Raw genomic sequence first — 13,001 nt, forward strand, 5'->3', positions numbered from 1 at the left:
GGAAGCCTTAGGTAGGTGCATGATGGAAAAGTCTAGAGTCCAGCGTGGTAAGAAATTTTAAAAATGATTAGCCTGAGTGTCCTCACAGATTTTAAAATATCAGCAATATGGCATATATTTTTCATTTTGTATATAGCAGCCATGAGAGCAATGAAAAATTACCAAATGATCATCAACACTGTGTGGCCCTTTTTAATATTCACAGTGTTGGTTGTAGAGTTATAGAAAATGGGACAAAAAATTCTGAGAATCATATAGTTCTTAGATCTGTTTAAAAATTAATTTAACTATTGTCTTTCTGTGAGATTATTTCCAAATACCAACCATTTGGCACAATCCTGGCAAAATTGAAGTGTATACATGTAACACCAGTCCCAAAGCCCATTGGTATGATGCTCCACTTCCTGGTGGAGATGCATTACCCAAGCCTTCATCTGGGACAGGGCAGAGTTGACAAGAGGACCAAAGAGATTCATTCTCTTCAGTCTACTTTGCATTCTCTTCAGGTTTCGAGTTGCTTCAGATTCTGCTGATTGACAACATGAGGGCTAAATTGGTAACCATAAAATATTCAAAGAAATAAATAAGGGGACAGCTAGTTGGCTTATACCAAGAACCAGGGCTAGAGACAGGAGGTCCTGGGTTCACACTGGATATCAGACACTTTCTAGCTATGTGACCCTGGGCAAGTCACTTAACCCCCATCTGCTTGTCTGCCTTGGAATCAATACAAAAAGTTGATTCTAAGATGAAAGGTAAAGAGAGAGAGAGAGAGAGGCAGAGAGAGAGAGAGAGAGACAGAGAGACAGAGAAAGAGACAGAGAGAGACAGAGAGAGAGAGAGAAAGAGAGAGACAGAGAGAGAAAGAGAGAGACAGAGAGACAGAGAGAGAGACAGAGAGAGACAGAGAAAGAGAGACAGAGAAAGAGAGAGAGAGAGAGAGAGAGAGAGAGAGAGAGAGAGAGACAGAGAGAGAGAGACAGAGAGAGAGAGAGAGACAGAGAGAGAGACAGAGAGAGAGAGAGAAAGAGAGAGAGAGAGAGAAGAAATAGAGAAAACCTTGACTTTATTGGATATGTTCTCTATGGGAAAATATTATAAAGATAAATGTAGGAATACTTCATTTGAAGATTTATGAAGTATATTCTGCACTGATAAGTATATCAATACTAATGACTTCATGGATGCATTGAAATATCAAAGTATTATTTGGGTATGAGATATTCCTTCTGAGTGTATTTCCCCCATTTATGAAGTTATTTTAAATACCAAAATATATTTGTTTTAATTATTGTGCAATAAGATATCTACAAGTTTTATTACATACTTCTTAAGTGATTTAACATAGATTTTAACTTTTTCATGATGATTCAATTATTATTATACATACCAGTTAGTAGGTTGTGTTATAATGTATGAATGTATCTTAAAGGCTATTATGGTATTTATGATTATTTTCTTCTAGTTCACTAAATGCTCCTAGACTGTTCTCCTCTTTTTGTTTTTAGCATTTACACTTGCTTTTATAGTCTCTCTAAGTTGTTACTTCCTTTTGAGCTTAGTATGCCTGCCTCTGGCAACTTAAACAGCCTTCTGTTTCCTCCTTTTTTACTCTTTTCCCAATTAAGTTTGTTTGGGCTGAGAAATACATATTAGAATTGTTTGCAAAATAAGAGCCCTCTTCATGGTTCTAAGGGTATACATGAATGACTGGGGAGGGGGACTCTTCTCTAATACTATTGATTTGAACCCCCATTCCACTGAGTTCTTAATATCAGTTGCTAGTTATTTTTTTCAATATCATCCAGTAATGCTTGTTATCTCCTGAATATCATCGCTATGACATGAATTAATGCCTCAGCATCATTTAGCCAAATCACATGCATTCATTTTTATAAAAAGATTCTTTACTGAAAAGTTAGAGTAAAAATGTAAGTACAAACATCCCCCCAGAACCCTAGGACACTACAGGACATTCTGCCCTGTAGTACTATGCAAGAGCAGAATGGACTCAAGCGTCAAATGGTTGCTACAGAATAGTTGCCCCCACCAGGTTCACTTTATGTATCATAACCAATGAATGGAGTTGATCCTTTGCCACAGTGGGAAGAGATAACCCACTGCTGGGCTAGGTGGAGCAGGCTACTCCTCAAAACCTTGCTAACACAGGGCTCGGCTACCAGCAAACTCTGCTGTGGTTTCCTGTTCCTAGATCTCTGGTGGCTTGTTCTCTAGGGCTTTCCCAGTTCCCCAGGTCTCAGCCTTCTCCAATATTCTTTACTTAAGAGTCAATCAGTCAATAAACTTTTATCATTTACTGTGTCCAGGCAAAAGATCATTGCATAATCTAATGGCGAAGATGACACGCAGACATCTATACATAAACAAGATATGTACAAGATAAATTGGAGATATTGGAGAGAATACAGGCAAGGCACTAACATTTTAAAATTTTTATTTAATTGATTAATTAGGAGAATTCTTCCCTCCCCTCCTTCTAGCCCCCTCCCATAGCCAACATACAATTCCACTGGGTTTTACATGTGTCATTGATCAAGACCTATTTCCATATTATTGATAATTGCACCAGGGTGATCGTTTAGAGTCAGCATCCCCAGTCATATCCCCATTAACCCATGTGATCAAGCAAATGTTTTTTTCTGTGTTTCTACCCCCACAGTTCTTTCTCTGGATGTGGATAGTGTGCTTTCTTATAAGGCCCTCAGAATTGTCTTGGATCATTTCATTGCTGCTAGTAGAGAAGTCCATTACATTCGATTAAAGGCACGAGCATTTAGAGAGATAACAGAAGGCTTCTTGGGGAAGATGGGATTTTAGCCAGGACTTGAAGTCAGAGAAGCCAAGAGGAAGAGATGAGGAAGGAGAGAATTCTAAACATGGAGGAAAGCCAGTGAAAATGCCTGGAGTCTAGAGGGAATGTCTTTTGTGCGGAGGCCGGTATCACTGCATCAAAAGTACATTGTGTGAGTCAAGTATAATGATGACTGGAAGGTAGGAAGGGGACAGGTTGTAAAGTACTTTGAATGACAAACAGAGGATTTTATATTTGATCCTAGAGGTACTAGGGAGCACCTGGAGTTTGCCTATGGGGGTGACATGGTCAAATTTGTACTTTAAGTAGATTGATTCGAAAACTGAGTGGAGGATGGACTGGAGTAGGGAACGACTTGAGCCAGGGAGCACAACCTACAGACTACTGCAATAATCTAATAACAAATTAATGGGGGCTTGTACCAGAGTAGTCGAAGTGTCAAGAGGAAAGAAAGGAGTGTATAAGAAAGATGTTGCAAAAAGGCCTTGGTGATAGTTTCACTTTGGGGAGTAAATGATATTTAGGAATCAAGGATGACCTCTAAACTGTAAGTCTGGGGGACTGAGAGGTACCCTCAGCAGAAAAAGAGAAGTTCAGAAGTAAGGAGGATTTGAGGAGTAAAAATAAGGGGTTCAAGTTTGGACATAGTGGGTATAAATTGAGTCATCCAGTTTGAGATGTTGATTAAGCATTTAGAGATGTGAAACTGGAGGTCAGGAGAGAGTGGCCACCACTAAGACAACAATAAGCAATGAGAAGGACATATTCTCATAGACCATGGCCCAGGTGAAGATAAAGGTCCAGAGCTTCTCCCCTTTATCCCACTCTACCCAGTATGTGTTCTCTTAGTCTCCCCAGGAAAGAGAGGTCAAGTAGCCCCATGGCTGTTTTTTGTATGTAGACTCAATTCCAGCTCAGCAGCAATTCAGAGACCTCTTCAATACGTGGTAAGCAGAGAGGAAACAATCATAGAAACCCTGAGTCTACCCCAAAGACCACGCAGGGATTGTATCAGAAAGAATATCCTGCGCATGTTTATAAAGGTTGAGCTCCTATTAACAAAATCCTACTTTACCCAGAAATATCATACCTGGAAACCTCAAGCTTTAAACCTCCTGTAATAAAAATCAGAATTTTTTTCACTTTTTCTGAAAAAAAGAAAAATGAGCAGAGCTGAATTTTATTTTCAAGTTTCTGGGATGCTATTATAAATAGCATTCTTTTTATTGAACAATGAACACAGTTTGAAAGGTTGAATTCAAAATAGCCCAGGCATCTTGGGAACTGTCAAAGGTCAAATTTAAGTTGAGTTCAGGCTCCTGTTTTTTTGGCAAAAGATGAATTGGGTGAAGGAACTCTGTTCCCAACTCAAACCCTTGGCACATCTGTGGGCAAACACTATATCATGACTATTTTGGTCCCATTTAGTAATGCATAAAACAGATGCCTCATTTCCTCCTTAGTTTTCACAACTGAGACATAAACACCTAAAAAATAGGATTGTCATTTTTAAAAGTTCTGACTAAAATGGTATTAACTCCCAGCACATATGTCCATCTGAGTGTGGTTAATAGACTTTGTTCATCTGAAATGTACCCCGCCCTTGTTAAGGAAGGAAGGAAGGAAGGAAGGAAGGAAGGAAGGAAGGAAGGAAGGAAGGAAGGAAGGAAGGAAGGAAGGAAGGAAGGAAGGAAGGAAGGAAGGAAGGAAGGAAGGAAGGAAGGAAGGAAGGAAGGAAGGAAGGAAGGAAGGAAGGAAGGAAGGAAGGAAGGAAGAAGGGAGGGAGGGAGGGAGGAAGAAAGGGTAGATAAATGAGGGAATAAAGGAGAGAAGGAAAGAGGGAGGGAGAAGAGCGTTTATTAAGCACTTAATCTGGAAGGGCAAGAAAGAACACCAATGTTGGTAAGCGTTAAGTGTCCTGCCCTTTATGAGAAGAGAATGTTTAAGATAATGACTAAGACAAGAAAAAGGAAAATTCCAAACCACTGTTAAACCAAAATGAAACTAATTGATCTTTACCCAGGCACAATTTTAGTCATAAAATCTATTTTCATTGGCTAATAAAAATTGGTCTAGACAGTTCATTCATTCACCTAACAAATATTTATTGTGCAACATGTCAAAGGCCCTGAGTAGGATTCAGGAAAATAAGAAAGAGCTCCTGCTGTCATCTTTGGATGTTTAAGAAACTATGACCATAACCATAAAATAAGAAACTTTCTATCTTTTGTTTAACTCAATACAGACTGTCTTCAGAAATGACCTCACTCATCAACCAGTTCAGTAACTTTCCAGACCAAAGTGCCCTTCTCTGGCTACCACTTCCTGTATTAAAATGTATTCTCTTTAAGGCCTGGGGTTTTGTATTTGAATCTCCAGAATTTTCCTTTTTCTCATCTTAGTCATTATCCTAAACCCTCTAGTCTCATAAAGAGCAGGGCACTTAACACTTAGCAAGATTGGTGCTCCTTCTTGCCCTTACAAATTAAGTCCTTAGGATGGTTTATGTTGTATGCCTTTTTTAATAGTATAATTATAGTTTTAAAACCCAATCACACTTCCTTGAGCTATTTCAGCCGATTTTAAGCGTGTCATTTTCCCTAGGAGTGTGTGGTTTCTTGCAGACTCTTGGCATGGAAAAAGGATTCTCTCTTGTTGATTTTGTCTGAAAGAATTTAAGCTGTTTAAAAATCATTTGCACTTTGGCCAAAAGTTCAAAAACTAGGGTTTATCAGACCCATCCTCTGTTACCTCTCACTTTTTTACATTTATTCAATCCCAAAGAAATCAACTAATTCCAGCTAGACTGTGGGAGAATGAATGAGTTTGGTATGCATGGATTGTTTATGGAGAGACTGTGTGTGTGTGTGTGTGTGTGTGTGTGGAGGGGGGGTCAGTCTCATGTTCCTGGAGTGCTTTGACTGGTTTCACTAATCTGCCAGTAGAGTATGTACTTGGGAGATAAATATAGACAGACAGCAACTCTGAAAGTTGTAGGTCACTGTTAAACTGTGGAGCTAAAAATTACTCCTTTGGTATGGAGAGAGCCATCTGTACTGAAGGCTTGTTTTAGTTTGTATCTTACTGTAGGTCTTTAGCACCTGCCCAAGAATACACCTTTACAAAAAAAAAAAAGAAAAGAAAAAGAGAAAAAGAAAGAAAACGAATACAAGTCTGTCGCTGAAACATTTATGGCAGGAGTGAGTTACAGAACCATGGAGCTGGCAGCATTTCTTGCTTTGGAAAATAGTCCGGTATAGAGGCTCGAGAGTTCAGTTTTTTGTACCTTGTTAGGCTCATGGAGATTACAACAGCCTGTTGGAGAAGATCCTGTGTGATCAACTTTATCAAGGGACTTGGTAGGTATATTAAAAAAAAAAAAGCCTGTTTACATAGCCATTTCTGTCATTTATTTGCTTACTGTAATTTAGAACAGGTCTGAAGGCATGATTAAGATTTTTAGGGTTTGTGAGAGACAGTAGACTCTTTCTGTAATGTTAATATTCAGAGGGAGAGACTTTCCCATGTTTTAAGAGATCTGTTCTAATAGGCTTTTATAATCTATAGCTGCTATGTTTTCAGGGAGCCATGACCACTCATATTGTAGCTGAATTTATCTAACAAGCCTTTATAACAGAACTTTCTCAATACTGAACTTCTTCTGAAAATTTGGTTAGTATAAACTATTCACAGTGGTAATAATTATAGGGAAAAAATTAGTACATAAAAATGGCTTATATTAGTTATATATCCACCCCATTATTTTCCTCAATATCCTTTGTAGTGAGACAGAGGACAAATTTAACTTAGCTTATTCTAAGTATTGTAACTACTTCTCTGTCTATGGAATTTAAATGTAGAGATATGGATTCTACCTTGGTAGTTTCTTACTAATCTTTCTCTAGCAATTTGAAAAGAAAATGCTCTTTTTTTTTTTTCAAAACTGAGGGGGAGACAGAGGGGAGTAAAGGACCAGACTTGTTATATCTCAGTTTGGAGCAACTCCTGGTGTAGGGACTCCTTCCATCAAACCTGATTCGTAATTTATCTGTAACCTACAGCCGTGAGGCTTGCCCCCAACCGGTATGTGTCTGAGGCAACACTGGAACCCAGGATTTCTTAACTCTAAGAGTTACCCCTCAATCTGTGACAGCATGATGTCATAATGGAGATGTAACTTGTCTGTGACTTGTTCATTAAATCCTAAGGATAGTTTTGCCAAAAGCACATTGAAGTTAGCTAACTTCCCAAAAGTTTCACAGCTAATATCAGAGGTGGGATTTGAACCCAGGTTTTCAGCTAAACTTTCTATCTACTCATTGCACATCACCTGTTTGCTTATTTATAAACTATCCTTGTTTTGTTTACATGTAAGAAAATAATGTACTATGGGTATTTCAACATAGACGTTATTTCACATTCTTGTTGCTAACTTGGATAAAGAGATTAATGCCATGTCTATCAAGTTTGGGGATAACTCAAAGCCAGAAAGGATTGCTAACAAGGTAGATGTTGATCAGTTAGAATGTTGACCAATTAGGATAAAGTCTTAACTTTGGGTAGACAAATGTTTGTCCTGAGGCAGGTCAGTGAGGCACAGAATGCTGGGAAGAGCTTCATTCCAATGTGGTCAAAGATAATCCTGAGCAAGTCACTTAACCCTGTTTGCCTCAGTTTCCTCATCTGAAAAACGAGCTGGAGAAGGAAGTTGCCAACCACTCCAGTATCTCTGCCAAAAAAATCTCAAATGGGATCACAAAGAGTTGGACATGAATGAAATGACTGAACAACCACAAAATATACTTACTAGCTGTGTGACCCTGGGAAAGCCACTTAACTTCTGTTTACCTCAGTTTCCTCATCTGTGACATACCTCCCAAGTTTGTTGTAATGATCAAATGAATTCATTATTTCTAAAAGGGCTTAGTATAGTACCAAGCTATATTGTTGTTGTCTGGGGTGTAAGGGGGAAGACCTAAAATGTCTGTGGGGTCTAGTAGAGAGTAAAATAGATTTCAGTCAGCAATAGGTTGACTGGCATGGCAAAAGATCTCAAGTTTATCTTGTATGAGAATCAGTTGAAAGATTTGAAATATTTAGCCTAGAGAAAAGAAAAGATGTGGGAAGGCATATTAATTGTCTTCAGGGAGTTGTTATATGGGGAAGGGGAGCTATCTGTTTTCTCTAGCATTGCGTAGGAGTTCTCAACCTAGGGTAAGAGGAATCTGTAAACTTTTTTAAGATTTTTATAATTATATTTCAATATAATTGGTTTTATTTGTAACCTTTTATTATTATTTTGTACATTTTAAAATATTATTCCAAGGAGGGATCCATCAGTTTCACACCACTGGGGTCTATCATACACACACACACACACACACACACACACACACACACACACACACACACACATGTTAAGAACTTCTGCCCTAGAGTCAGTGAGTTGAGAGGTGATACATTTAGGTTTGATAAAATATTACAAATAGCTAACAATTAGGTCTATCTGAAAATAGAATGGGCTTCTTCAAGAAGTAGTAGTTCTTCTCATTAGAAGTCTTGTAGGAAGACTGGATAAGTACTTGTCAGATTTTCTTGTAGGGAGGATTCTTATTCGAGAACGGGTTGGGTTAGATGGTCTCTGAAATCCCTCTCCGCTCTGAAATCCCATGATCTTGGTCCTTCCAACATCAAAGTAATAGCAGTAACCTTAATTTTAGCATAAAACGTTAAGCAGTCTAACTGTGGGTCTCTATTTTGCCTTTCTATTTAGAGTTGATCTAAGAAGAATAAAATAATGTATGAAGTTAGTAAAAAGAGAATCACACTGAATTCTTTGTTGTAGCTAGATAGCATGGTTTAGGCTTGAAGTCAGGAAAATCTATCAGTTCATAAATATACCCATTGCATTTATTGTAAGTTTTTAAATCAACATTTAGTTGGGGTTTTTTGCCTTCATAATTTTAAGTGCTATAGAGAAGGACCCTCATATCCTTGAGGGATACATTTTAAGACTGATTGCAGATAAAAATGAACATCTGTTAGTCACATATATACATGCTGTCCCTCCCCACATCTGCCCCTCTGCTCAGTGCTCCACAGCCTCACCCTCTCCCCACAAAAAAGCAAAACAAAAAAAACATAGAAAAGTGAAAGTGAAGAAAGCAGATAGGACCTCCAGCCTACATGGTCGACTAGAGATAATTGAAACTGTGTATAAGGGTGCCCCAATGGTACCACATACACAGTATGATTTCTTGAATTTGAAAGAAAATGTCATTGATATTTTGTGACTCACATGAAAATCCTCCCAATACTCTTGCTTGATAATCCTTAAATATTAATGGATCATATGTATAATTTCCTATATCGTAAACCTCTCTGAATTCTGTCTTCTTCCTTTTTACAAATAGCCCTGCTAAATTATGCAGGCAGCTAGGCAGCACAGTAGATAGGGCACCAGTCATAGAGTCATGAATCATCATTTCCCTGAGTTCAAATCCAGCCTCAGATACCTACTATCTTGGGTGATCCTGGGCAAGTCGTTTAACCCTGTTTGCCTCAGTTCCTCTTCTGTAAAATGGACTGGAGAAGGAAGTGGCAAACCCACCCCCAGTATCTTTGCCAAGAAAATGTCAAATGGGTTCACAAAGAGTCGATGACTGAAAAATGACTGAACAAGACTTTTATTCCTCAAAGGGATGTCTTTTCATTAGAATGAGTATCCTTTCCAATGATGCCATTCACAATCCCTTCATGCCATTGATATTTTTGTATCTTACATGAAAATCCTCCCAATGATCTTGCTTGAGGATCCCTAAATATTACTGGATCATATGTATAATTGCCTATATCACTAACTTCTCTTTGAAATCTGTCATCTTCCTTTTTTACAAATAGCCCTGCTAAATTTTCAAAAGTTCTTATGACCAAAAAAAAAAAAAAGGAAAAATAGTCATTGATTTCAGGCCAGTCTTCCAGTGATGAGTCTTTCCAAACTTAGCTGTGCTCTACAGATGACAGATGGATAGTCATTCCAGTGCTGGGCTCGTACTTGAAGCCTTTCCAGGTGAGTAGGGCCTGCCAGGGCTGGTTGTTGGTGTTTTTGTTGTTCGTCCTTAGTTTTTTCAAGAGGACCTATGACATCACAGGATGTCTTGACTTGTCCATGAATTGAATTTAAGTAAGATCCTGCCAGGGCTTGTATATATTAGTGTAGCCTTCAAGAAGAGTGAAGGTGATAGGATGAAGTGATTGTATTATGAATAAGGAAAGAACCCCACGGGCAGCTAAGTGGTCCAGTGGCAAGAGAGCCAGACTTAGTTGGGAAGGACCTGGGCTCAAACCTGGCCTCAGACACTTCCTAGCTGTGCGACCATGGACCTTGGAACCAGTACTTAGACTGATGATTCTAAGACATGTTAAATTTTTTATGTGGTTGGACTCTGACTATTTATATAGGTGGTTGCCAGGGATTTAATTTCTAAATCCTAAAATGAATTACTAAAGTAAATGGAGTTTATGGTAGTTTATTTACAATAGAGGGAAGATATTACAGAAGAGAGAAAAGAAGAGGAAACTCTGGCTTCCTCTGAGCCAGATAGAAATTAAGGCCCAAATCAGGGGAAGGAGTCTCAAGATGATGGGCCTTTCCTGGGCCTCCAGAAAGGTGGGGTCACTAAGTCAGCCTTTCACTCACCAGCAGTGATCATCTAAATGGAAAGAAGTCTAGGTGTTTGTCTACCAGTTCTCCTCAAGTGTCTGTCTTCCAGTCTCTCCTCTGACTCAGAGAGCTCTTCAATCTCCTCAAATCGAATATCAAGAGGCTGATCCTCCAGTCCCACTCCAAGTCAGAGATCCTCCATCCAACTGGAATCTCGAATCAAATATCACTTCTTCTGGCCTCTGGTCTCTTTTTAAAGATCTTTTTCTTTTGTGTTACCTCCCCTAAATTTCACATCTACCAATCACAGCAGACACTTTTCTCTAGGACTGCCCACTCTTTTGTTCACACCTTCTTTGGTTAAATTATACCATTTTTTGGTTACTTAACACCTTTTTTTTTTTGCTTAGTTCACCTTTTTGTATTTAAAATGGGTAGATCTACTTAAAATACTGGGTTATCACCTTTTGGAGATTAAAATCTAAAAATAGATTATGGATTACATTTCCATCTTCCCAATAAAGGAAGAGCTAAGTATCTTCATTGTTACAATCAGGGGAGAGCTAAATCCAATCTTCACAGACAGAAGGTAAGGGTTTAAAAGAAAAAAGAAAACAACCCTTGCTTCCAGCTTTATCATGAAGAAATTGGCATAAATTCCCAAAGGAAAGAATTCATACTCATAGTTGTCTTCTTACTCTACCTGTCTTGTATCATCTTCATCTCTCTGCTTAGTTCTATCTTCTCTGTCCAAGGAACTGAGACAGCTTGCCACTCTTAGGGTCTAGGGACATTTTGACCCACTATTCTGCAAGCAAGTCAGTATTAGTAATTTGGAGGGAGAGATGATGGAAAGGAGTAAATGACATACTCAAGGCCATACTTAAGAAAAATAATCTGGTGGTGAAGATTTGTTGGATATATTTCACAAAGGAAATACCCATAGCATATTGACAAAGCAGATGCTATTTCAACAAAAACTTGGATAAAATTGTATTCTCGACCTTTGTCAGAATTTTACCTGAATTCCCAAGGAAAATGGAGATTTCTGTCACACTAGTTAATATCTTTATATTTTCTGTGTATGTATGTATGTGTGCATAGTGACATGATGGAAACAGTTATACAGTACTTACCAAATCACAGAATGTCAAGAAAGGAATGTTCATCTGGCTCAGTTCCTTCACTTTCTAGATGAGGAAGCAGATGCCCTGGGAAGATGGTCAATTTCCTACATAATATCTCCAGGGCCAGAACTAGAATTTGAACCTAGGTCTTCTGGTTCTGTGTTCTGTAATCTTTCTACTATATCACTTATTTGCAATCTCAATTTTCAGTTACCATCTTTATAGATGAAAAATAATTTTCCTCCTCTAATCCTATAATAACAGAGTCAAAGGGAGAAGGAGAAAACTAATTTAGTGGAAGACTCAGAGAAAATTATGTAAGGAGTAGATGAAAGGTAAACCTAGGGAGATGAGCAGGGCTGGTAAAACATCTAGTGCTACTGTCTTAATAAACTAAGGATTAGAGACTTCTCTCAAGAAAAAAATAAGAACTGAGTAGTCTAATAGGGTGAAGGCTTATAAATAGAAGTAAGACTTTTTCTGGAGCCTGTAGAGTATATTACATTATCCAGATGTCCTCCAGTAACAATAGTGCTTGTCAACAAACCAACATAGTCACTAGGGTGAGGACTCCATGAACTTGTTTTTTTAAAAAATATTTTGATGACTACATTTCATATAATTGCTTTCCTTTGGAATAATGGAAAAGCAGACATCAAAGAGGACATGTAAGAGTCAAGTCAACATTCATTTATTGAGTGCCTACTACATGCTAGCCAGTGTTTTGAGTGCTGAGTGTCATTTATCAGGCTTTTTGTGGAACTCATAATTTTAGGTATTGTTAAATGAACCATACTGAGGACTTTATTATTGGTTCTGGAGCCCATAACCAAGCACAGATCAGTGGAGGTATAGGGGACCTCTTGCTACATTGACATTAAACCATCAAATGACAATCCTTTGAGTCTAAACATCGTTTCTAAATCTTTCTGATGTGATAAGGTGTTGTCCATCTATCTCCATCTTCTTCAATAATAACATGAAATAACTATCAGAGAGTGGCTGTATCACATGGTGTATAGAAAACTGACCTGGAAGCCAGGAAAACTAGGGTTTGAGTTAACCCTCCTTGGACACATACTTCCTAGGTGACCCTGAGAAAGAGGCTTAATATCTCAGTGTTATAGGCAACTCTTTAAGACTATAAGGTGCTGACCTGCATTGGTAGAGGGATTTCCTCACTTGGGAGTTTAATAGGCCAGTGAAATCATAGGTTCAGTCTCTGTCCATACTTTATCAAAAGCTTTGCCAAAATCCAGCTAAACTGTTAACCTAAAAGTTTAATAAATGTCAAAAAGTTTTTGAAAAGTTCTCTTAAATGGGAAAATGTTTGTCTTTGCTAGCTTTTTTCTACATTTTTCATTTGTCTAGTAGCCTT

General features: G+C 38.2%; 1 protein-coding gene across 10 annotated transcripts in view; it reads left to right on the forward strand.

The window, feature by feature from the left end:
• The window catches only part of FRY (FRY microtubule binding protein), a 502,970-nt gene that overhangs the window by 220,938 nt on the left and 269,031 nt on the right, over positions 1–13,001 (forward strand). For 2 of the 10 annotated variants that reach the window (XM_056825141.1, XM_056825146.1), the window contains exon 1: positions 4,653–6,192. The exons of the other annotated variants lie outside the window; for them this stretch is intronic. In XM_056825141.1, the coding sequence (XP_056681119.1) occupies positions 6,132–6,192 (61 nt within the window). In that variant the 5' untranslated portion in view covers positions 4,653–6,131. Of the gene's footprint in view, positions 1–4,652; positions 6,193–13,001 lie in introns of those variants that run through there. 10 annotated transcript variants of the gene reach the window in all.

The sequence above is a fragment of the Monodelphis domestica genome, chromosome 4 (genome assembly GCF_027887165.1).
Source record: "Monodelphis domestica isolate mMonDom1 chromosome 4, mMonDom1.pri, whole genome shotgun sequence".
In the NCBI taxonomy this organism is placed as follows: Eukaryota; Metazoa; Chordata; class Mammalia; order Didelphimorphia; family Didelphidae; genus Monodelphis; species Monodelphis domestica.